The 23,720-nt window shown below is 47.7% G+C and overlaps 1 protein-coding gene across 2 annotated transcripts in view; it reads right to left on the reverse strand.

Moving 5' to 3' along the window:
• Positions 1–215: 215 nt before the first annotated feature.
• The window catches only part of TOM1L2 (target of myb1 like 2 membrane trafficking protein), a 115,503-nt gene continuing 91,998 nt past the window's right edge, over positions 216–23,720 (reverse strand). The window contains exons 13-15 of one of the 2 annotated variants that reach the window (XM_063934849.1): positions 15,170–15,229; positions 3,982–4,018; positions 216–3,788 (exon numbers count right to left, since the gene is read on the reverse strand). In XM_063934849.1, the coding sequence (XP_063790919.1) occupies positions 3,640–3,788; positions 3,982–4,018; positions 15,170–15,229 (246 nt within the window). In that variant the 3' untranslated portion in view covers positions 216–3,639. The remainder of the gene's footprint in view (positions 3,789–3,981; positions 4,019–15,169; positions 15,230–23,720) is intronic. The other variant, XM_063934850.1, reaches the window with a different exon arrangement.

Below are 23,720 nucleotides of genomic sequence, written 5' to 3' on the forward strand. Positions count from 1 at the left end.
GGCCATAGCAATCAGAGTACATTTCAGGCAAATGAAGGGGTGCGCACAAATTATGTAAAAGTTACTGAATGACTTCTGCATTAGTGACAAACCAGCTAGAAGGTTAAAAAGGAGGGGCGGGGCCTTACGCCACCAGTCACTATTAACCTACCTTGCTTTAGGCGCTTCTCTTATCAAACTAAAATAACACAGCTGAAATGAATAGCCAGACAATATATAGTTGTTATGGATTTATTATGTGTTTGTACAGATTTTCGCTACAGTGGTACATTTCAGCAAAACCAACGACTTCCTAAAAGACAGACATTTATGGGTTTGAAGGAGAACATTCTGGACGGATTAATAACTCCTACAGACGACATAAACGCTAAAATATTTATACGCTTCCACGGTTTAAAAACCGGATACACGAGAAAAGAATAACAGGGTTCAACAAATAAATAATGTCCAACATTAATCTACAATTAGTGTTTGCATGTATAAAATATAAAATAATTTAAAATATTAAATATACATGTTAGTTGTAGCATGTTATGGGGGTAGACACGATGGCTCTGATGTCGCAGCCTGGCGTTGCGGAGATGGCGAATGTCACACCAGTTATTACAAACATGGATTTTGTCTGTAGTCACATAAGAGCTTGAACTACATATGCAGAAATCTTAGGGGTTCAAGTTTAGCCAAACCCGTATGATTTATCAAACTGAACCCTGATTTTTTTTTTGTGTGCAATATTAGTGCACTGGGCAGAGGGGTCACTTCCCAGTAGTAAAGAGTTTTTTTTTTTTTTAAATTGATATTATGGCTTGATATCATATGTTTCTGCCTGCTCAGAGCAGTGAGAGTCCCTGTCTTTGCAGTTTCATTGGTATCCTGTAATACAGCAGTGCTCAGCCTTTTCAGATGGGACCAGTGGAGTCTGACCTGAGGCATCGAGTGCCTCAGCCTCAGGTGGCAGATTGTAGTGTGGAGAGAAAGCATATGCAAGCTCATCTAAAACCAGTCAACTTTTTTGAACTTGTTTTCAAGGCTAGATGAATATAGATCAGACAATCACTTCCTGTCCACTTTCCCTACATATGCCGAACGCAATAGGTACGCCAATAGGGTCAGATATGGCCATGATGGGTGGTATTGAAGGTCGACCACACTTAAGTCGACAGGGATTCTAGGTAGACAGGTCAGAAGGTCGACATGAGGTTTTTAATTTTTTTTGGTGTGGTTTTCTCCGTACAGTTACCGGGAACCCCAATTAGTGCACCGCTTCGCTCGCCATGCTTCGGGCAGGTTATCATTCCCAATCGTAGTCTACTTGGATCATAAAGTATGAAGAAGTTAAAAAAAAAGAAAAAAAAGTGAAGAACTCATGTCGACCTTTTGACCTGTCAATCTAGAACATGTTGACCTAGAAACGCTGTCGACCTAGACACTGTCGACCTAGACACCGGATACCACCCATAGTCGGGATCCCAAAAGTTAGTGTGTCATTATTTTAGCTACCAAAAAGGAGAAACTTTCACCATAGACAAAACTGCCTAAGTGACTATGTCAAAAGGAACGCCAATGGGGGGTCCTGACCAATAGGATGCTGGAATGTGACCCTTAGGAACTATGCCACACCGCTCATCCAATAGACGGTAATCATTTTCAAGGTTACAGTCATCTCAGAATATTGGTGACTGGGATTAGACCTGTAACATACGCAGAGACTCGCACCCTTCTCTTAGGCTGTAGATTACATGACAAGGGTGGAGCTAGGCATAAAGGTGGTGACAAAAGATTTTATAAGATGGCGCACAATCGTTACCATCCACAAGACTAAAAGTGCTCAAATGGAAGTAATCAACAACGCACAGTCTACAGTGCAAGTACACACACTTTACCGACAATGTAATGGCCAGGAAAGTCTCTCTGCGACAGGCAGCCATATCCGCTTCATATGGTCCCTGTGACTATTTGGCTGCTTTTGGCAGTCAACCATTCTTTCAGAGATAAAAACACAGCAAATGCAATACATATACAATATGTATAAGATACCTGATCTATGTACAGAAACACCCATCTCTAATAGAACACGGCCTATCGAGGTATACTAGACTATACTTAAAACAGAAGGGAATATTGTCCCTTTAAAGAAACGTGATTCATATTATAACATCACTTTTTTATTCCTTGCATTGTTCCATTCCGTCATCCCATGCCTGTGGGTGTCACTGCTGCTGTTTCTATCTATGAGGCGCATTAAGTGCCCAAGTTTTCCCGGGAGCAGCAATAATTGACACCTGTCAATGCGCCACCAACTTATTCATTTGATTTGTACACAGCGGATGAGGTTAGTGTGTCGGCGCATGTGCCACATTCAGCCAGAGTCTTGGTGACTGGTCAGTGGCTGCAGGTGGCACTCTCAGGGAACAGGAGTAGCTCCGTAGCAGGCTGCGGACATTCAGACAGTGATACCCTATCGGTCAGAACATTACTACAACCCGTGGGCAGCAGGATCATGGACAGGCTCACCTCCCCCTTGTGTGTTTAACCAGTAGAGACAAAATATGGCACCCAAGGGTTTAAGACGACCGGTTACTAGTGGCTTCCATGTAACATCTGTATGTGTAGCAACGCCCACCTGCAAACCATGCAAGCTGGCAACTATTCCGGGTTTTCGGCAGCATACGGAAATATTCTGAGCACAGCCAGGTCTTTCCAGTAATGCCCCCCCCCACTGTACAGTATGCAGTAATGATCAGTTAATTAAGCTGGACAAGTGTCCGCCACTCCATATGAGAGGTAAGAAAGCTGTGCAAATATTGCAGTTCAGGTATACATTATTTTCTACTAGATATAGATACAGAGATATAGAGAGAGAGATAAGACATGCAGTGCTATTGCAGTTATCTGGAGGTACAGAGAGGGAACATTTACAAGAGTGTGAAGGAATGTGCAGAGCGCCACCTAGAGGGACACTACCGTAAAATACTATGTGCAGAGCGCCACCTAGTGGGACACTACAGCAGAATACTATGTAGCAGGCCTTGCGCCTAATGCCCTCCAGTCCTCTAAGCATGCAAGCCCAGGTCATCCATCACAAAGGAGTGTGAACATTGCAGACTGACAGAACATCAATATCATGATGGAGAAAATAAGGACGGACACAGGTAGACAGGTGATGGGTTGTCCTATGACTTCTCTGTTTACTGTCGGCATATCGCCAGCAGTAAAGTCTTTGCAAGCTTGTGGAGAAGGACAGAGTAGCAGTGAAAGTGAATGGGCACTCAGACAGGGCAGCAGGTCACATACAAATGCATGGTATGCACCTTGTAGGTCTGGGAAGAGACATTGCACCGGGTGACCCGTTACCTGGCATTATGATGCAGACCTGGCAACTCCCCTTTATATTTTTCCCCCCAAGCACAATGCGCAGTGAAAGGGTCACCACACATTAGAGGCTGCAAATTTACAATACAGACCAAGGCCTGCGGTTACTGATTGGACAAGCCTCTCTACCAAATCAGGGAGAGCAGCTGGAATAACAGCCAATCAATTCACTGGGTGCATGGATAAAGGACTGGAGGGCGGATAGTGATGGTCCTGAATGCAGCAGGTGGGGAGCGTGATGCGAGCTATACAGAGGAGAGTGAATATCTACAATGCAAACAACGCGTCGTCAGCCCGCTCCTGCTTCTTCCGGCTTGTGGGGTTCACGGTCAGGGTGGGCTCTGTAGTGGGAGGAGACGGGAGGTCTGGGATCCTTTCTGCTGATTTGGCTCGTTCTTCCAGGAACTTGTCAAATTCTAGAAAATGAGTAGAGGTTAACGTGCATTTACGGAACTACGTGAGGTCGACATTCAGTACATAGCGTACCTTCTAATAATCTGACGGATCACTGATGTAATATAACAACCTATCAGCAGTGGCTGGAGCATGCTAATGTTAGTGATAGACATCGGTGTTAGTTTCCTAGAAGTATTTTTCAGCAACACGTACCTTCACTAGTGACACCTTCCTCTGGCTCATCCCCCTTCTGCAAAAAGAAAGACCAAAACATAAGCAGGATGTCCCACAAGGGCCCTCATTCCGAGTTGTTCGCTCGCTAGCTGCTTTTAGCAGCATTGCACACGCTAAGCCGCCGCCCTCTGGGAGTGAATCTTAGCTTAGCAGAATTGCGAACGAAAGATTAGCAGAATTGCGAATAGAAATTTCTTAGCAGTTTCTGAGTAGCTCCAGACTTACTCTGCCATTGCGATCAGTTCAGTCCGTTTCGTTCCTGGTTTGACGTCACAAACACACCCAGCGTTCACCCAGACACTCCCCCGTTTCTTCAGACACTCCCGCGTTTTTCCCAGAAACGCCAGCGTTTTTTCGCACACGCCCAGAAAACGGCCAGTTTCCGCCCAGAAACACCCACTTCCTGTCACAGTACGATCACCAGAACGATGAAAAAACCTTGTTATGCCGTGAATAAAATACCTAACTTTTGTGTAAAATAACTAAGCACATGCGCTCTGCGAACCTTGCGCATGCGCAGTAAGCGACTAATCGCAATATAGCGAAAATCGGCAACGACGAACAACTCGGAATGAGGGCCAAGGCGCGTACCAAGGTGCGGGGACAGCCCATTAATGCAGAGCGCGCAACGCATCACTACAAGTCTGTTATACTGAAATATTAAAAGGAGAGAGAAAAAAAAATAGTCTGGGTGGGTGTCACTATATTGAGATGGTAAAAACAAACCAACGTAATGGTCTTCATATGAGGCCTACACATCACACCTCTCTCTGCTACGCAAGAGGAACATTATATTCTGGGAAGCAGTTAGTCATCAGCTGGAACAAAACATGAGGGCGCAGGGAGCAGATATCGGCGCCACAAAATATCTAAAAACAGGTTACTAGTTCAACATGAATGTACATGAGCTCTGAACCAGACCTGCATATCTCCCTGACAGACAGATCATTCCATCAACTCACTTTCCTTGTTGGAATTCACTATAGCAGAGGATTGTACAAGGTTATAGCCCTACAATTGGTATTTTCCCCAGTCATAGCTTAAAGCAGAGTTTCCCAAAACTCCGCCATTATAATCCTGGTATTTAATAAAGGTTGAGTATCCCATATCCAAATATTCCGAAATACGGATTTTTTTGAGTGAGAGTGAGATAATGAAACCTTTGTTTTTTGATGGCTCAATGTACACAACCTTTGTTTAATACACAAAGTTATTAAAAATATTGTATTAAATGACCTTCAGGCTGTGTGTATAAGGTGTATGTGAAACATAAAGAATTGTGTGAATGTAGACACTTTGTTTAATGCACAAAGTTATAAAAAATATTGGCTAACATGACCTTCAGGCTGTGTGTATAAGGTGTATATGTAACATAAATGCATTCTGTGCTTAGATTTAGGTCCCATCACCATAATATCCCATTATGGTATGCAATTATTCCAAAATACGGAAAAATCCCATATCCAAAACACCTCTGGTCCCAAGCATTTTGGATAAGGGATACTCAACCTGTAACATCCATGCGCAAGTCCAGATCGTTAAATCACATTGACTAAGGTACTAATTAAAGATATACTTAATCTTGGAGAGGGGGTGGGGGGGGGGAGAGAGAGAGAGAGAGAGGGGGAGAGAGAGAGGGAGAGAGAGAGAAAGTGGAGAGAGATACCAGCCAATCAGCGCCTGTAATTTTTCAAATACAGTGGCAGATGTATTAAGCCTGGTGTAGTGATAAAGTAGTCAGAAGTGGAAGCTGATAACACACCAGCCAATCCGCTCCTGTCATTTTTCAAACCTGTAATGATTGGCTGGTGCCACTTATCACTGCTTTATCACTTCTCCAGGCTTAATACATCTGCCTCAAAGCCTCTAATATCAAGATTTTGGTACTTACCGATAAATCCCTTTCTCAGATTCCACAGGGGCCACTGGAGCGCAGTTACAAAGGGGAAATAGTAGGCAGTAATTGGGAGCTGGCACTTTAAAATTCTAACACTGTGGCTAGCTCCTCCCCTCCTATGTCCCTCTCCAAGCCAGTCTACGTAAAACTGTGCCCGAGGAGAGCTTGAATAAACAAACTTTAAAGGTAGAGGAGGTTAACGCCACCATGTAAACCAGGATAACACGAAACAAACCTGGAACATAACCTAACAAAAAAGGTTAACCTGAACCAAACAAGCAGACACAGTGATCTGCAAACCGTTAAGTGAAAAAGTAGGAAACAGCGCTGGGTGGGCGTCCAGTGGCCCCTGTGGAATCGGAGAAGGGTATTTATCGGTAAGTACCAAAATCCTGATTTCTCCTTCATCCACTAGGGGCCACTGGAGCGCAGTTACAATGGGGACGTCCCAGAGCTCCCAAAACGGGTGGGAGAGCGCCGAGAGTCCTGTAGAAACGATCGGCCAAGCTGCGATGCAGAGGCCGCAAAAGTGTCAAACCTATAGAATATGACAAACGTATGTCAGCCCGACCAAGTAGCCGCCCGACATAAAATAGTCATGAAGACCCCAAGGGCAGCCGCCTACGAAGGTCCCACCGAGCGCGTAGAGTGCGCTGAAATTGAAGACGGAGGTTCCCGAGAAGCTGCCAAATAAGCTTGTCTGATGGTCAGTCGAATCCATCGGGACAAAGTCTGCTTAGAAGCCGGCCAACCACGGCGAGCAGCATCGTATAGAACAAATAAGTAGTCCGACTTCCGAATAGTAAAAGTCCTATCCACATAGATCTTGAGCGCCCTGACAACGTCCAACGATCTCGAGTCCGGAGAGTCCACCGAGAGCGCCGGAACCACAAGCGGCTGATTGATGTGAAAATCAGACACCACCTTAGGTAGAAAAGACATGAGAGTACGAAGTTCGGCCCTATCCGCATGAAACACCAGGTAAGGAGAGCGACAAGAGAGCCCCAAGTTCCGACACCCGTCTGGCTGAAGCGAGAGCCAGGAGAAGGACCACCTTCCAGGTGAGATATTTTATCTCAACCGATTCCAGATGCTCAAACAATGAAGACTGCAGAAAAGAGGACCAGATTGAGGTCCCATGTCGCTGTTGGAGGGCGGAAGGGAGGCTGTATTCGAAGAACCCCCTGAAAGAAAGTCTGAACTTCCGGCAGCAAGGCTAACTTTTTCTGGAAGAAAACCGAAAGAGCAGAGGCCTGCACCTTTAATGAACCCAGTCTTAAGCCTGCCGAGAAACCTGCCTGCAAAAAACTGAGAAGGCGGGCTAAGCGAAACACGGAAGGTGAAAATTCTCGAAGTTCATACCAGGCTACATAAGCCTTCCAAATGCGGTAGTAGTGAGAAGATGTGACTGACTTTCTAGCCCAAAGCATATAACCGTACGAGGAATCCCCTTCCTTTTCAAGATGGCTTTCTCAACAGCCACGCCGTCAAACGTAGCCTGCGTAAGTCTGGATAAAGAAAAGGACCCTGTTGTAGTAGATCGTCCCGCAGTGGCAGGTGCCAAGGCTCGGCTACTGACAACAGGTGTAGGGTGGAGTACCAAACCCTGCGTGGCCAATCCAGAGCCACCAGGAGGACCAGAGCGTTTTCTCTCTTGATACGTTGCAGAACCCGCGCCAACAGCGGGAAAGGAGGAAAGAGGTAAACGAACCGGAAATTCCAAGGAGCCGTGAGGACATCCACGCCCACCGCCGCCGGGTCCCTCGCCCGAGAGTAATAAAGAGGCAACTGATGGTTCAGGTGGGACGCCATGAGGTCGATCTGTGGTTTTCCCCACCGGCGGACCAGTTGCCAAAACACCTGGGGAAGGAGTGACCACTCTCCCGGGTGCATGTCCTGACGGCTGAGATAATCGGCTTCCCAATTGTCCACTCCTGGAATGAATATTGCCGAGAAGGACAGAGCATACTCCTCTGCCCAGAGAAGGATGTTGGTGACCTACCTTATCGCCGCGTGTGCGCCCTGACGGTTGATGTACGCCACCGTCGTTGCGTTGTTGGACTGAACTCTGACCGCTCAGTAGGTGATGTGCCTGAAGTAGGGCATTGTACACCGCCCTTAGTTCGAGAATGTTTATGGGGAGAGCGGACTCGTGGATTGACCAGCGCCCCTGAAACCGATGTTCCAGGGTCACTGCCCCCCAGCCTCGCAGACTGGTATCCGTAGTGAGGAGAGTCCAATCCCATACTCCGAACCGCCTTCCTTCCAACAGATGAGCCGACTGGAGCAACAAGAGAAGCGACGACCGTGCCTTTGGAGATAGCGTCTCCCGCTGATGAAGGAACAGATGAGATCCTGACCACTGATGTAGAAGACAACTGAAAAGGTCGAGAGTGGAAGCAACCGTACGAAAGAGCTTCGAATGCTGCTACCATCTTTCCCAGAAGGCAAATGCACAGATACACTGACACCCGACGGTGTCGAAGAACCGACCTTACCAGTGTCTGCAGAGACAGGATCTTGTCCTGAGGAAGGAAAACCCTCTGACGGACCGTGTCGAGAATCATCCCCAGAAACAGCAACCGTGGCTAGGGGCATAAGTGAGACTTCGGGAAATTCAGGATCCACCCGTGCCGAATCAGAAGGTCCTGCGTCAACCGGATATTCTGAAGCAACAGTTCTGCCGAGCTTGCCTTTATTAGCAGATCGTCCAGATAGGGAACAATCGTCACACCCTGCTGCCGAAGTAGGGCCACCATGACAGCCATGACCTTTGTGAACACTCTGGGAGCAGAAGAGACCGAACGGAAGGGCCTAGAACTGGAAAGGAGCGTCCCGTATCGCGAACCGGAGAAAAGCCTGATGAGGAGGCCAAATGGGAACATGCATCCTTGATGTCTAAGGACGCCAGAAACTCGTTTTTCTCCAACAACGCAATAACAGACTGGAGGGACTCCATCTTGAACTTGAATACTCTAAAATACGGATTGTCAAAGTCGAAAAATATTGTAATGCATACATCATGTACTAACCCCATGCACATGCCCGCTGCGCGTACACTTACTTCGCCGTGCGTGCACATATCCGCAATTTGCGTATGATCGCTCCCGCGTTCCTGCGCGTGGTATGGGTATTTACGGCGGAGTGTGTGAGCGCGTAGAGGGTTATTAGAACATTACATATTTAACCCAAATAGTGTACATTTTAGATATAGCTCCCTTGCACCACATCAGCGAGTATCAACAGTTTAAACAGTTCCAGGACTAAGGGATTCGCCTTTGCATGATAGGAAGGGTCAGATAAAGGTTAGAAGGTGATGTCTAGTATCCAGCTGTAGGGTATTTTAAGGGTAACATTCCGGTGTTGGTTAGAGAAAGATCGCATGTTCCAGCGTATAGTCATGTGCAGAAGTAGAATATAGATATAACCTGTATTTACTGTATATTATGTATGCGGCGGGAATCCAGAGGATACCACCCCCAAGAGCAGTTGAGAAAGACATCGCCCACCTTTTCAAATCAACCTATGACCTCTCCTGTAATGTAAAGACACATCTCTGTGTCCAATGGACAATGAGATTACAGTGACCATTGTATTGTGTATGTAAGTTGTGTATAAAAAGCCCGTTGTTGCCTGGCCGGTCAGAAGACTCTGAACGCTTTCTACCTGATAAGTGGAGGACTGGTCCAGGTTGCGCTTGCGAACATTCTCACGTATGTACATTTTCTGTAGCCATTATTCTGTTGTAGATTTATCTTGTTAGCCTGTAGTGTATAATTTGTACTGTTTTACCTTTTGAAATAATCCACTGTGGCCTTAGAACCCTGTGGTTCAACTACATATCGGTGTTGTGTCCTCACTTTCCTGCAAGGGTTTAAAGCATATTTTACTGTATAAGGTTTAAGAGTGTATTGATAAGGTGTACGCACTGCGGGTTCTTTATACCGTCAGCGCTACTTAAGGTTTAAAGTATATCATTACAGTGCTTTGCGGCACATGGTTTAGAGTGTAAGAATAACATTGCATTGCATTACGAATAAGGTTTAAAGGTTATCAACTGTGTGTGCGCGCGCTGTGCGTACTCTGTACACTCAGCGCGGCGTGTGTACGTCAAGTACGTACCACGTACGGGACTCTGTACGCAAATAGCGTACAAAGTGCGTAGCGCGTGTATTCAGTCTAGCGGCTCCACTGTAAAAGTGTATCTAGAGGTATAGCTTTATGGTTTAAGATAATATCGACATTATCAGGATTGAGATCCTTCAAGTTCAGGATTGGCCTGACCGAGCCGTCCGGCTTCGGTACAAGAAACAGGCTTGAGTAATAGCCCTGTTTCCGATGATGAGAGGGAACAGGGATCACTACCTTTGCGGATAGAAGATTCTGGACCGCTGCCTGTAAGGCAACCCCTCTGTTGTCGGAAACTGGTAAACCCGTGGTAAAAAAAACAGCTGGGGCGGTTGTTCCTGAAAATCGAGCTTGTAACCGCAAATGATGAGATCCCTGACCCAAGTGTCTGGACAGGACTGTACCCAGACCTCCCTGAAATCCCACAGACGAGCTCCCACCCTGTGATCTCCCAGGTAGGAGGGAAGCCAATCATGCGGTGGTAGTGGTGGAGGACTTAACCTCTGACTGGGTTGAGGCTGTGGAACCTCTGCCTCTACCCCTATGGCCACGGGAGACGGAAGCTCCTCCCCTGGCCTGGCCTAAAAACCTGGAAGGTGCACGAAAGGATCGAAAGGATGGACCCCTATATGGCTTGCGAGCAGCAGAAGGAAGATAAGTCGACTTACCACGGGTGGCCTGAGAGATCCAGGCATCCAGATCTTTACCAAACAGAACCTCTCACGTAAAGGGCAACGCTTCTGCTGCCCTTTTGGACTCCGTATCCGCTTGCCACTGCCGAAGCCAGAGAGCCCTGCGGGCCGCAATTGCTAAAGCGGAAATTCAAGCTCCGAGAATACAGATGTCCTTGGAAGCTTTGCAAAGATAAAGGGCTGATTCACGGATGTATTCTGCCAACTGTATCAATTGATCTGCCGGCAATTCGTCACGAATTCCAGAGGACAAGTGCTCCACCCAAGCTTCGATCGCCTTGTTGACCCAACAACCCACCGGCGCCGGGCGATGCAATACCCCCGCCGCCGAGTAAATAGTCTTCAAGGTGGATTCCAACTTCCTATCCAACGCCTCCTTAAGCGAAGTCGCTCCCGGAATTGGCAGCACCGTCTTCTTGGACAAATGAGACACCGAAGGATCCACAATCGGAGAGGTCTCATAACGCTTCCTGCTATCTGCGGGAAAAGGATAGGAAGACAACAATTTTCTTGATACCTGAAACTTCGCGTCCGAATGTTTCCAGGCTGCCGTTATGAACGCATCCAGCTCCTCCAAAACTGGAAAAGTCACCGGCAAGCATTGGTTGCTGCCAAACCTCGAAGGGCGTAAGGCGTCCTGCTCCGTCTCCTCCACCTGTAATACTGAGCGAATAGCAGTAATAAGAGCCTCTACACCCAGCGCCGCTGGTTCAGAGTCCCCGTACACCTGATCATCATCAGTATCCTGATTATCTACATCCTGTATGCCCCGTACATCTACTCCCGCCTCATCTAATTGAGGCATATCATCGTCAAAGTCCTGCAACACAGAGGTTAGCAATCTCTTTTTAGAAGCCTGTTGAGAAGGGCTAAAGGACGGGGTCTGGGAAGGGATTACAGCTCTAGAAAGCCCTTCTACTGATTTTACCAAAGAAACAGACCATGCTGGTTCTGGCTCCCGGTATCGGGACAAGCTGTCGGTACCAGGTCGCCTCCCTATCTTCCCGAGAGGCCTTCAGCTCCCCAGTCAGCAGGGACATAACCTCTGTAAGCTGAGTTGTCCATGCAGGAGCGCTCTGGGGTTCTGAGGAGGGCTGAGCAGATAAGGAGGGAGGGCTGACTCCTCACATAAAAGATGTCCCTGTTTTTGTGTTGCCTTGGAGCCTTTACTGGCCATGGCAGCACTTAGTATCACCCTCCCCCACAGGAAAACAGCAATAGGCAGAAGGGGAGGGGGGGGGGGTAGCAGACGAAAAGTGCAGCCACAGCAGCCCTAAGTATCCTGCACGATACGGTGCAGTGACAGGCTCTAACAAAAGGAGAAGGTATAGGTGCCCTCAGTGCCCCCTGTCCCCACTGTAACAGCTCACTGGGCTAGGAAGCACAATATGCACTTGGGTTTATAAACTGGTTAGATAATAGGAAGCAGCGCGTTGTGGTTAATGGATCTTTTTCAACTTGGACTGAAGTGCTAAGTGGTGTGCCGCAAGGCTCAGTATTAGGACCGCTATTGTTCAATATTTTCATTAACGACCTAACAGAAGGTCTAGAGAGCATGGTGTCAATTTTTGCAGATGATACCAAATTGTGTAAGGCTATAAATACAGAGGAGGATGCCGAGTCTCTTCAGAACGACTTAGTTAAATTAGAAGCATGGGCAGCCAAATGGAGAATGCGCTTCAACACAGACAAGTGTAAGGTAATGCACTGTGGTAACAAGAACATAAATTACACCTACCTACTAAATGGGGTAAAATTAGGGGATTCTGTACTGGAAAAGGACTTAGGTGTCCTCATAGATAGCAAGCTAAGCAGTAGTACCCAAAGTAGGACTGCAGCAAAGAAGGCTAATAAGATATTAGCATGCATAAAACGGGGTATTGATGCTAGGGACGAGAGTATTATACTCCCGTTATATAAATCACTAGTGAGGCCACACCTTGAATACTGTGTACAATTCTGGGCACCGTACTACAAAAAGGATATCCTGGAGCTTGAAAAGGTACAGAGGAGGGCGACCAAACTAATTAAGGGCATGGAGACGATGGAATACAAGGAAAGGCTTGAAAGACTAGGCCTGTTTACATTGGAAAAGCGGAGACTAAGAGGGGCTATGATCAACATCTACAAATATATAAGGGGACAATACAAAGAGCTTGCGCGGGACCTGTTTTTGGTTAGATCAACACAGAGGACTCGTGGACACTCGCTCAGGTTAGAGGAGAGGAGATTCCGCACAATACGGCGTAAAGGCTTTTTCACGGTAAGGACAATACATGTTTGGAATTCCCTGCCCGAGGGAGTTGTAATGACGGAATCTGTCAATACCTTTAAGAATGGGTTAGATAAATTCCTAATGGATAAGGATATCCAGGGGTATGGTGCATAGTCATGCATTATAGTTACTATAAATAGGGATAAAATGTAACGGCTGACAGCAGCATCAGTCAAATTTTAGTCAAATCATCATGCATAGGAGACCACAAATAGGTTGAACTCGATGGACAATTGTCTTTTTTCAACCTCAGATACTATGATACTATGATACTGTGACAGATGGAGCTCCTCTGTCCCACGCTGCAGCAAGGAAAATGATCGCCAGCGCGCGTGGAGTCCGGCGGCGCAGAGTGGGACTAAGCTCCTCCCCCTCCGAAAAGGCGCCAAATTTGAAAGTGCTTTGCGCCTCCTGCAGCCGCGCTGAACGGGGAGCCGCGCGGGGAGGGCGGGATTGCGGGCGGAGGACAATAAATAAATAAAAAATTAATGACAATAGAGTAGCCAGTGCTACTCCAACTCCTAAGCCACCCCTGCTACCCATTGCTAAAGCCCCATAACCGAGGGCGGGGAGAGCGGGGGGAGCGGTGCAGTAAGCAATACATTCCAACAGCCACCACATCAATAATTGTACTTGCTGCTTGCAGTCCGTGGTGGAACGGTCCCGACACGCGCCGCACGCAGCGGTGTCCGGCCACGCATACTCACCACTGCCGTGCTGCCAGTATCTTCAGCCGACGGAACGGCCCCGACAAGCGCCGCACGCAGTGGTGTCTGGCCGGTTCCAGAGAGCTCAGCGTCTCCTTCAGCCGGGGCCCATCCAGAGCCGCACGCAGCTGCGATGGGCCCCCGCCGGCAGCTCCCGCGGTTCAGACTGGCAGTGGCAGAGCTAGTGTAAGTAAAAATAAAAAAATCTTCAGAGGAGACCCAAGTGAACCAGCTCCCTTGGGCACAAATTAAAGACTGGCTTGGAGGGGGGACATAGTAGGGGAGGAGCTAGCCACAGTGTTAGAATTTTAAAGTGCCAGCTCCCAATTACTGCCTACTATTTCCCCATTGTAACTGCGCTCCAGTGGCCCCTAGTGAATGAAGGAGAAATGGCAAGTAGGAGCAGATTGACTGGTACATTCTCTCTCCACAGCTTAGTAAATAGACCCCAAAAGGGGGACATGTACTAAGCAGTGATAACAGTGGAGAAGTGAACCAGTGGAGAAGTTGCCCATGGCAACCAATCAGCTGCTCTGTATATTTTTATAGTAGGCAAATTATAAATGTTACGTCAATGCCGATTGGCTGCCATGGGCAACGTCTCCACTGGCTCACTTCTCCACTTTTATCACTGCTTAGTATATGTCCCCCTAAGTCACCTGTGCTCAAGCAAGACCATCTTTAAAACCTGGACTGTAATGGCATTTGGGAAACTCTGCCTTTAAGTGCAAAGTGAATGTGGGTATAAGAGGGCTGACACCTATTACTGTACACACAGTTAGGGCAGCCATTTTGTCTCAACCAGCCTGCAGTCTAGGTCCCAGTAAGCTGATAGACTATTGGTTCAGAGCACAAAATGTGTAGACAAGGGCTCCACGTTAACATGTGAGTAAAAGTGACCTAATAAGACAGTGCTACAACACTAGAACATTTATTGGAAGAAATACCCTCTTACCTGAGGTAAACACATTAATATCAAATTATAAATTAACATTTAAAGGGGTTTCTGACCTTCCCATGACAGATATATTGGTTTGAACACTCCCTCCAGCAGCTTTCACCAAACACACTACTTTGCCTTTAGACCTTTTTGTATTTATTATTAGCCATACATTTCTATAGGAGGCAGAGGTGTTTGATTCGTTCTCTGAGAGATGGGACACAGCTACTGCTGTATGCTCCGCATGGCGACCAACGGTCTCCACAGTGCCACCTGGTGTTGTTCCCAGAGGCAGCAAACAATGACCAAAGGCTAGTAAAAGCTGCGGGAGTACTCAAGTCAACAAGGCAAAGCAATCTGAAGGTGTGAACCTGGGTTAGGTTACAGTACAAGAACTAGTAGACATTAGTGACTGCAAAGATAAAGATAAGGTAGTGTGATACGTCTGTGATAAACAGTGAGGAAAATTAGGGCTGAAGCAAACAGCGGTTCTAGAGCACAAGGAAGAGGAGCAGAAGAGAATCTCACCACATCGGTGCCGAGCCACTCCTCTAGGTCATCCATGTCCGAGGCCTGTGCCACGGGGATCTACAGCAAGCAGGCGCAGCCATAAACACATCCATAAGCATTGAGTCATGGCAGCGCAGCCCAGACAGAAACCAAAATAAAGAAATCCAAAAACAAAAATAAAAGAAAATAAGCAGGATGCAAAAAACAAACACAAAAACATGACAATGTAAAATGTGCTGGTGATAAAAATAAAAACACACACAAAATAACAATAACAACATGGAATAAAGACATAATACAGATGGTGGTGTTATTACAGCCCGTTGGTGTGAGGGAAAGGAGGCAATGGACTCCAGGCTAGCACAGGGGCTGCGAGGAAGCGGTGCACTCGTGTTACATAGATGGGTCAGGGAAATTCTGTGGAAAGTATGGATTAACAAAGCAATGTTCCTGCAGGCAGTGCACAGGCATCAACAGAACCCGTCCCCTAGCCTGGCCGTCTTCTCTATATGCTGAGCTGCCTCAGTGGAGCAGTACGGGAAACGATCATGGAGAGCCCAGAGGGAGATGGGACCAGATACTGGACTGAGTGATAAAAAGCAAGTAGACGACAGCAGCAGCAGGAAGCCGCTTATGCAGTGGAAGCCAATGGACCAGCTAAGAACCACTGGCAGAAGCTGGACCTAGACTTGAGGCGATGATAAAAAGCAGCAGAGCGGGCCGGTAAGTAGAAGATGGTCTGGAGAATTTATTTTCATCCAAAACTGTTGCTCTTCTTTTCACAGCTTTATAGTCTAGATTAGAACCTACATGGTATAACTGCCACCTGGCTGGAACACCATAGGCTGTATCAGAGTAGTCTCTTCTAAAGCACCCAATGAACTGGCCTTCTGGGCATACAGAACATGTGGTACATTGGTATAGATTTGGGACATAAGGTATACACACCATGTACTATATAATAATTCCCGAGACACCAATCTTTAAATCAGCCATGCACTGGGCATGCTAAGATGACCACATTCCAATCACAACTGCACTATCAGCCAGGGAAAAAGCAGATACTAGACCAGTGTTTCCCAACCACGGTCCTCAAGGCACACTAACAGTCCTGGTTTTAGTGATATCCAGGCTTGAACACAGGTGACTTAATTAGTACCTCAGTTATTTTGATGTAACCATCTGTGCTGCAGCCTGGATATCACTAAAACCTGCACTGTTGGTGTGCCTTGAGGACCGCGGTTGGGAATGCCTGCACTAGACCCTAAACTCCACAATCAGTAACCTTAATCAGTGCTTCCCAAACGCAGTCCTCAAGTTACCCAAACAGTCCAGGTTTTAGGTATATCCCTGCTTGTGCACAGATGGTATAATCAAAGTGACTGAGGTACTTATTAAGTTGCTTGTGCCCAAGCACGGACTTCCTTAAAACTTGGACTGCCTCAAGGACCGCGTTTGGGAACCACTGCCCTAAATTAACCACATTCCATTTTCCCTACATCCACAGCTTAATAAATAGCATTTTCCCTTCCAGGATCACCTGTCACCTCACATGTCCCCTTGAACAGAACAGGCCACAGATTCTACCCATTTCCCCTGTCTAGGGAGAAGTGCACAGATCATCCAGCTCCTTTCACAAAGAACAAAAAAATAAATAAAAAATAAATAAAAAAAATAAGATTTTACTCACCGGTAAATCTATTTCTCGTAGTCAGTAGTGGATGCTGGGGACTCCGTAAAGACCATGGGGAATAGACGGCTCCGCAGGAGACTGGGCACACTAAAAGAAAGATTTGGTACTACCTGGTGTGCACTGGCTCCTCCCTCTATGCCCCTCCTCCAGACCTCAGTTAGGATACTGTGCCCGGAAGAGCTGACACAATAAGGAAGGATTTTGAATCCCGGGTAAGACTCATACCAGCCACACCAATCACACCATATAACTTGTGATATTTAACCCAGTTAACAGTATGAAATATAACTGAGCCTCTCAACAGATGGCTCAACAATAACCCTTTAGTTAGGCAATAACTATATACAAGTATTGCAGACAATCCGCACTTGGGATGGGCGCCCAGCATCCACTACGGACTACGAGAAATAGATTTACCGGTGAGTAAAATCTTATTTTCTCTGACGTCTTAGTGGATGCTGGGGACTCCGTAAGGACCATGGGGATTATACCAAAGCTCCCAAACGGGCGGGAGAGTGCGGATGACTCTGCAGCACCGAATGAGAGAACTCTAGGTCCTCCTCAGCCAGGGTATCAAATTTGTAGAATTTAGCAAACGTGTTTGCCCCTGACCAAGTAGCAGCTCGGCAAAGTTGTAAAGCCGAGACCCCTCGGGCAGCCGCCCAAGATGAACCCACCTTCCTCGTGGAATGGGCTTTCACTGATTTAGGATGCGGCAATCCAGCCGCAGAATGCGCCAGCTGAATTGTGCTACAAATCCAGCGAGCAATAGTCTGCTTAGAAGCAGGAGCACCTATTTTGTTGGGTGCATACAGGATAAAAAGCGAGTCAGTTTTCCTGACTCCAGCCGTCCTGGAAACATAAATTTTCAAGGCCCTGACTACGTCCAGTAACTTGGAATCCTCCAAGTCCTTAGTAGCCGCAGGCACTACAATAGGTTGGTTCAAGTGAAAAGCTGATACCACCTTAGGGAGAAACTGGGGATGAGTCCTCAATTCTGCCCTATCCATATGGAAAATCAGATAAGGGCTTTTACATGACAAAGCCGCCAATTCTGACACACGCCTGGCCGAAGCCAAGGCCAATAACATGACCACTTTCCACGTGAGATATTTGTTGAGGCGGGACGCCATCATGTCCACCTGTGGCCTTTCCCAACGGTTTACCAACAGTTTGAAGACTTCTGGATGAAGTCCCCACTCTCCCGGGTGTAGGTCGTGTCTGCTGAGGAAGTCTGCTTCCCAGTTGTCCACTCCCGGAATGAACACTGCTGACAGTGCTAAGACGTGATTTTCCGCCTATCGGAGAATCCTTGTGGCTTCTGCCACGCCATCCTTCTTCTTGTGCCGCCCTGTCGGTTTACATGGGCGACTGCCGTGATGTTGTCTGATTGGATCAGTACCGGCTGGTTTTGAAGCAGGGGTCTTGCCTGACTTAGGGCATTGTAAATGGCCCTCAGTTCCAGAATATTTATGTGTAGGGACGACTCCTGACTTGACCAAAGTCCTTGGAAATTTCTTCCCTGTGTGACTGCCCCCCAGCCTCGAAGGCTGGCATCCGTGGTCACCAGGACCCAGTCCTGTATGCCGAATCTGCGGCCCTCTAGAAGATGAGCACTCTGCAGCCACCACAGCAGAGACACCCTGGTCCTTGGAGACAGGGTTATCAGCCGATGCATCTGAAGATGCGATCCCGTCCAAGAGGTCCCACTGAAAAGTTCTTGCATGGAACCTGCCGAATGGAATTGCTTCGTAGGAAGCTACCAATTTTCCCAGGACTCGCGTGCAGTGATGCACCGACACCTGTTTTGGTTTCAGGAGGCCTCTGACTAGAGATGACAGCTCCTTGGCTTTCTCCTGCGGGAGAAACACTTTTTTCTGTTCTGTGTCCAGAACCATCCCCAGGAACAGTAGATGCGTCGTAGGAACCAGCTGCGACTTTGGAATATTCAGAATCCAGCCGTGCTGTTGTAGCACTTCCCGAGATAGTGCTACTCTGACAACAACTGCTCCCTGGACCTCGCCTTTATAAAGGAGATTGCCCAAGTACTGGATAATTCTTTCTGCCATTTGGTAAATACCCTCGGTGCCGGGGACAGACCAACGGCAACGTATGGAATTGGTAATGACAATCCTGTACCACAATTTTGAGGTACTCCTGGTGAGGAGGGTAGATAGGGACATGCAGGTAAGCATCCTTGATGTCCAGTGATACCCTGAAATTCTCCAGGCTTGCAATAATCGCCCTGAGCGATTCCATTTTGAACTTGAACCTTCGTATATAAGTGTTCAAGGATTTCAATTTTAGAATGGGTCTCACCGAACCGTCTGGTTTCGGTACCACAACATTTTTGGAATAGTAACCCCAGCCTTGTTGAAGGAGGGGTACCTTGATTTCACCTGCTGGAAGTACAGCTTGTGAATTGCCGCCAGTACTAACTCCCTATATCCGAGGGCAGCAGGCAAGGCTGATGTGAGCTAACGGCGAGGGGGAGTCGCCTCGAACTCCAGCTTGTATCCCTGTGATACTACTTGCAGAACCCAGTGATTCACCTGTGGGCAAGCCCACTGGTCCCTGAAGTTCCCGAGACGCGCCCCCATCGCACCTGTCTGTGGAGCCCCAGCGTCATGCTGTGGACTCAGAGGAAGCGGGGGAAGATTTTTGATCCTGGGAACTGGCTGTCAGTGCAGCTTTTTCCTTCTTCCCTTGTGCAGAAAGGAAACGCCTTTGGCCCCCTTGCTTTTCTGAAGCCGAAAGGACTGTACCCGATAATACAGTGCTTCCTTAGGGTGTGAGGAAACCTGAGGTAGAAATTTTTCTTCCCAGCTGTTGCTGTGGATACGAGGTCCCAAGACCATCCCCAAACAATTCCTCACCCTTATAAAGCAGAATCTCCATGTGGCTTTTAAAGTCAGCATCACCTGTCCACTGCCGGGTCTCTAATACCCTCCTGGCAGAATGGACCTTGCATTTATTCTGGACGCCAGCCGGCAAATATCCCTCTGTGCATCCCTCATATATAAGACTACGTCTTTAATATGCTCTATGTTAGCACCATATTCTCCCTGTCTAGGGTATTAATATTATCTGACAGGGTATCAGACCCTGCTGCAGCAGCACTATTCATGCTGAGGCAATTGCAGGTCTCAGTATAATACCTGAGTGTGTATATACAGACTTCAGGATAGCCTCCTGCTTTTTATCAGCAGGCTCCTTCAAAGTGGCCGTATCCTAAGACGGCAGTGCCACCTTTTATGACAAACGTGTGAGCGCCTTATCCACCCTAGGGGATATCTCCCAACGTGACCTATCCTCTGGCGGGAAAGGGTACGCCAGCAGTAATTTTTTTATCGGGGGAACCCACGCTTCTTCACACACTTCATTTACTCATCTGATGGGGGAACAAAACACCGGCTGCTTTTTCTCCCCAAACATAAAACCCCTTTTATGTGGTACTTGGGTTAATGTCAGAAATGTGTAACACAATTTTTATTGCCGAGATCATGCAATGGATGTTCCTAGTGGATTGTGTATATGTCTCAACCTCGTCGACACTGGAGTCAGACTCCGTGTCGACATCTGTGTCTGCCATCTGAGGTAACGGGCGTTTTTTTGAGCCCCTGATGGCCTTTGAGACGCCTGGGCAGGCGCGGGCTGAGAAGCCGGCTGTCCCACAGCTGTTACGTCATCCAGCCTTTTATGTAAGGAGTTGACACTGTCGGTTAATACCTTCCACCTATCCATCCACTCTGGTGTCGGCCCCACAGGGGGCGACATCACATTTATCGGCATCTGCTCCGCCTCCACATAAGTCTCCTCATCAAACATGTCGACACAGCCGTACCGACACACCGCACACACACAGGGAATGCTCTGACTGAGGACAGGACCCCACACAGCCCTTTGGGGAGACAGAGAGAGAGAGTATGCCAGCACACACCAGAGCGCTATATAATGTAGGGATTAACACTATCACTGAGTGAATTTTCCCCAATAGCTGCTTGTATAAACAATATTGCGCCTAAATTTAGTGCCCCCCCTCTCTTTTTAACCCTTTGAGCCTGAAAACTACAGGGGAGAGCCTGGGGAGCCGTCTTCCAGCTGCACTGTAAAGAGAAAATGGCGCCCAGTGTGCTGAGGGAGATAGCTCCGCCCCTTTTTCGCAGACTTTTCTCCCGCTTTTTTATGGATTCTGGCAGGGGTGATTATCACATATATAGCCTCTGGGGCTATATATTGTGATTATTTTGCCAGCCAAGGTGTTTTTATTGCTGCTCAGGGTGCCCCCCCCCAGCGCCCTGCACCCTCAGTGACCGGAGTGTGAAGTGTGTATGAGGAGCAATGGCGCAGCTGCAGTGCTGTGCGCTACCTTGGTGAAGACTGAAGTCTTCTGCCGCCGATTTTCCGGACCATCTTCATGCTTCTGGCTCTGTAAGGCGGACGGTGGCGCGGCTCCGGGAACGAACACAAAGGACGGGTCCTGCGGTCGATCCCTCTGGAGCTAATGGTGTCCAGTAGCCTAAGAAGCCCAAGCTAGCTGCAAGCAGGTAGGTTCGCTTCTTCTCCCCTTAGTCCCTCGTTGCAGTGAGCCTGTTGCCAGCAGGTCTCACTGTAAAATAAAAAACCTAACATACTTTCTTTCTAGGAGCTCAGGAGAGCCCCTAGTGTGCATCCAGCTCGGCCAGGCACAGAAATCTAACTGAGGTCTGGAGGAGGGGCATAGAGGGAGGAGCCAGTGCACACCAGGTAGTACCAAATCTTTCTTTTAGTGTGCCCAGTCTCCTGCGGAGCCGTCTATTCCCGATGGTCCTTACGGAGTCCCCAGCATCCACTAGGACGTCAGAGAAAGTAGGTAGATCTAGTGCTGGCTTCATGTCACTTGCTACATAGAGCCTGTTCAGACAGGTACAGCACACACTCCAACATTTTACACATAAAAATCGGTGTGGCCATGGGTAAAGCCACTCCCCTTCTCCTATACTTTCAATGGAAGCTTGGAGAGCCAAAAATCGGTACAGACCATAAAAAAAAGGTACAGTTGGAGGGTACGGTACGGTACGGTACAGGTCAGTGCATGGCCACGTCTACCAACATGCTGACCCAAAATACCAAGTCACGTCACAAGGGCGATATAGCTACTACCAAGCAGGAATACCGCTAGTCAATATTATAATAAGATTTTACTCACCGGTAAATCTATTTCTCGTAGTCCGTAGTGGACGCTGGGAACTCCGTAAGGACCATGGGGAATAGACGGGCTCCGCAGGAGACTGGGCACCCTAAAAGAAAGATTAGGTACTATCTGGTGTGCACTGGCTCCTCCCTCTATGCCCCTCCTCCAGACCTCAGTTAGGATACTGTGCCCGGAAGAGCTGACACAATAAGGAAGGATTTTGAATCCCGGGTAAGACTCATACCAGCCACACCAATCACACCGTATAACTCGTGATACTATACCCAGTTAACAGTATGAAATATAACTGAGCCTCTCAACAGATGGCTCAACAATAACCCTTTAGTTAGGCAATAACTATATACAAGTATTGCAGACAATCCGCACTTGGGATGGGCGCACAGCATCCACTACGGACTACGAGAAATAGATTTACCGGTGAGTAAAATCTTATTTTCTCTGACGTCCTAGTGGATGCTGGGAACTCCGTAAGGACCATGGGGATTATACCAAAGCTCCCAAACGGGCGGGAGAGTGCGGATGACTCTGCAGCACCGAATGAGAGAACTCAAGGTCCTCCTCAGCCAGGGTATCAAATTTGTAGAATTTAGCAAACGTGTTTGCCCGACCAAGTAGCAGCTCGGCAAAGTTGTAAAGCCGAGACCCCTCGGGCAGCCGCCCAAGATGAGCCCACTTTCCTCGTGGAATGGGCTGTTACTGATTTAGGATGCGGCAATCCAGCCGCAGAATGCTCCAGCTGAATTGTGCTACAAATTCAGCGAGCAATAGTCTGCTTAGAAGCAGGAGCACCTATTTTGTTGGGTGCCTACAGGATAAAAAACGAGTCAGTTTTCCTGACTCCAGCCGTCCTGGAAATATAAATTTTTAAGGCCCTGACTACGTCCAGTAACTTGGAATCTTCCAAGTCCCTAGTAGCCGCAGGCACTACAATAGGTTGGTTCAAGTGAAAAGCTGATACCACCTTAGGGAGAAACTGGGGACGAGTCCTCAATTCTGCCCTATCCATATGGAAAATCAGATAAGGGCTTTTACATGACAAAGCCGCCAATTCTGACACACGCCTGGCCGAAGCCAAGGCCAATAACATGACCACTTTCCACGTGAGATATTTCAAATCCACAGTTTTAAGTGGCTCAAACCAATGTGATTTTAAGAAACTCAACACCACGTTGAGATCCCAAGGTGCCACAGAAGGCACAAAAAAGGGGCTGAATATGTAGCACTCCCTTTACAAATGTCTGAACTCCAGGCAGTGAAGCCAGTTCTTTCTGGAAGAAAATCGACATAGCCGAAATCTGGACCTTAATGGAACCCAAATTTAGGCCCATAGTCACTCCTGACTGTAGGAAGTGCAGAAAACGACCCAGCTGAAATTCCTCTGTTGGGGCCTTCCTGGCCTCACACCACGCAACATATTTTCGCCAACTACGGTGATAATATTTTGCGGTTACTTCTTTCCTGGCTTTTATCAGCGTAGGAATGACTTCCTCCGGAATGCCCTTTTGCTTTAGGATCCGGAATTCAACCGCCATGCCGTCCAACGCAGCCGCGGTAAGTCTTGGAACAGACAGGGCCCCTGCTGTAGCAGATCCTGTCTGAGCGGTAGAGGCCATGGGTCCTCTGATATTATTTCTTGAAGTTCTGGGTACCAAGCTCTTCTTGGCCCATCCGGAACCACGAGT

This window comes from Pseudophryne corroboree, chromosome 7, assembly GCF_028390025.1.
Source record: "Pseudophryne corroboree isolate aPseCor3 chromosome 7, aPseCor3.hap2, whole genome shotgun sequence".
Lineage (NCBI taxonomy): Eukaryota > Metazoa > Chordata > Amphibia > Anura > Myobatrachidae > Pseudophryne > Pseudophryne corroboree.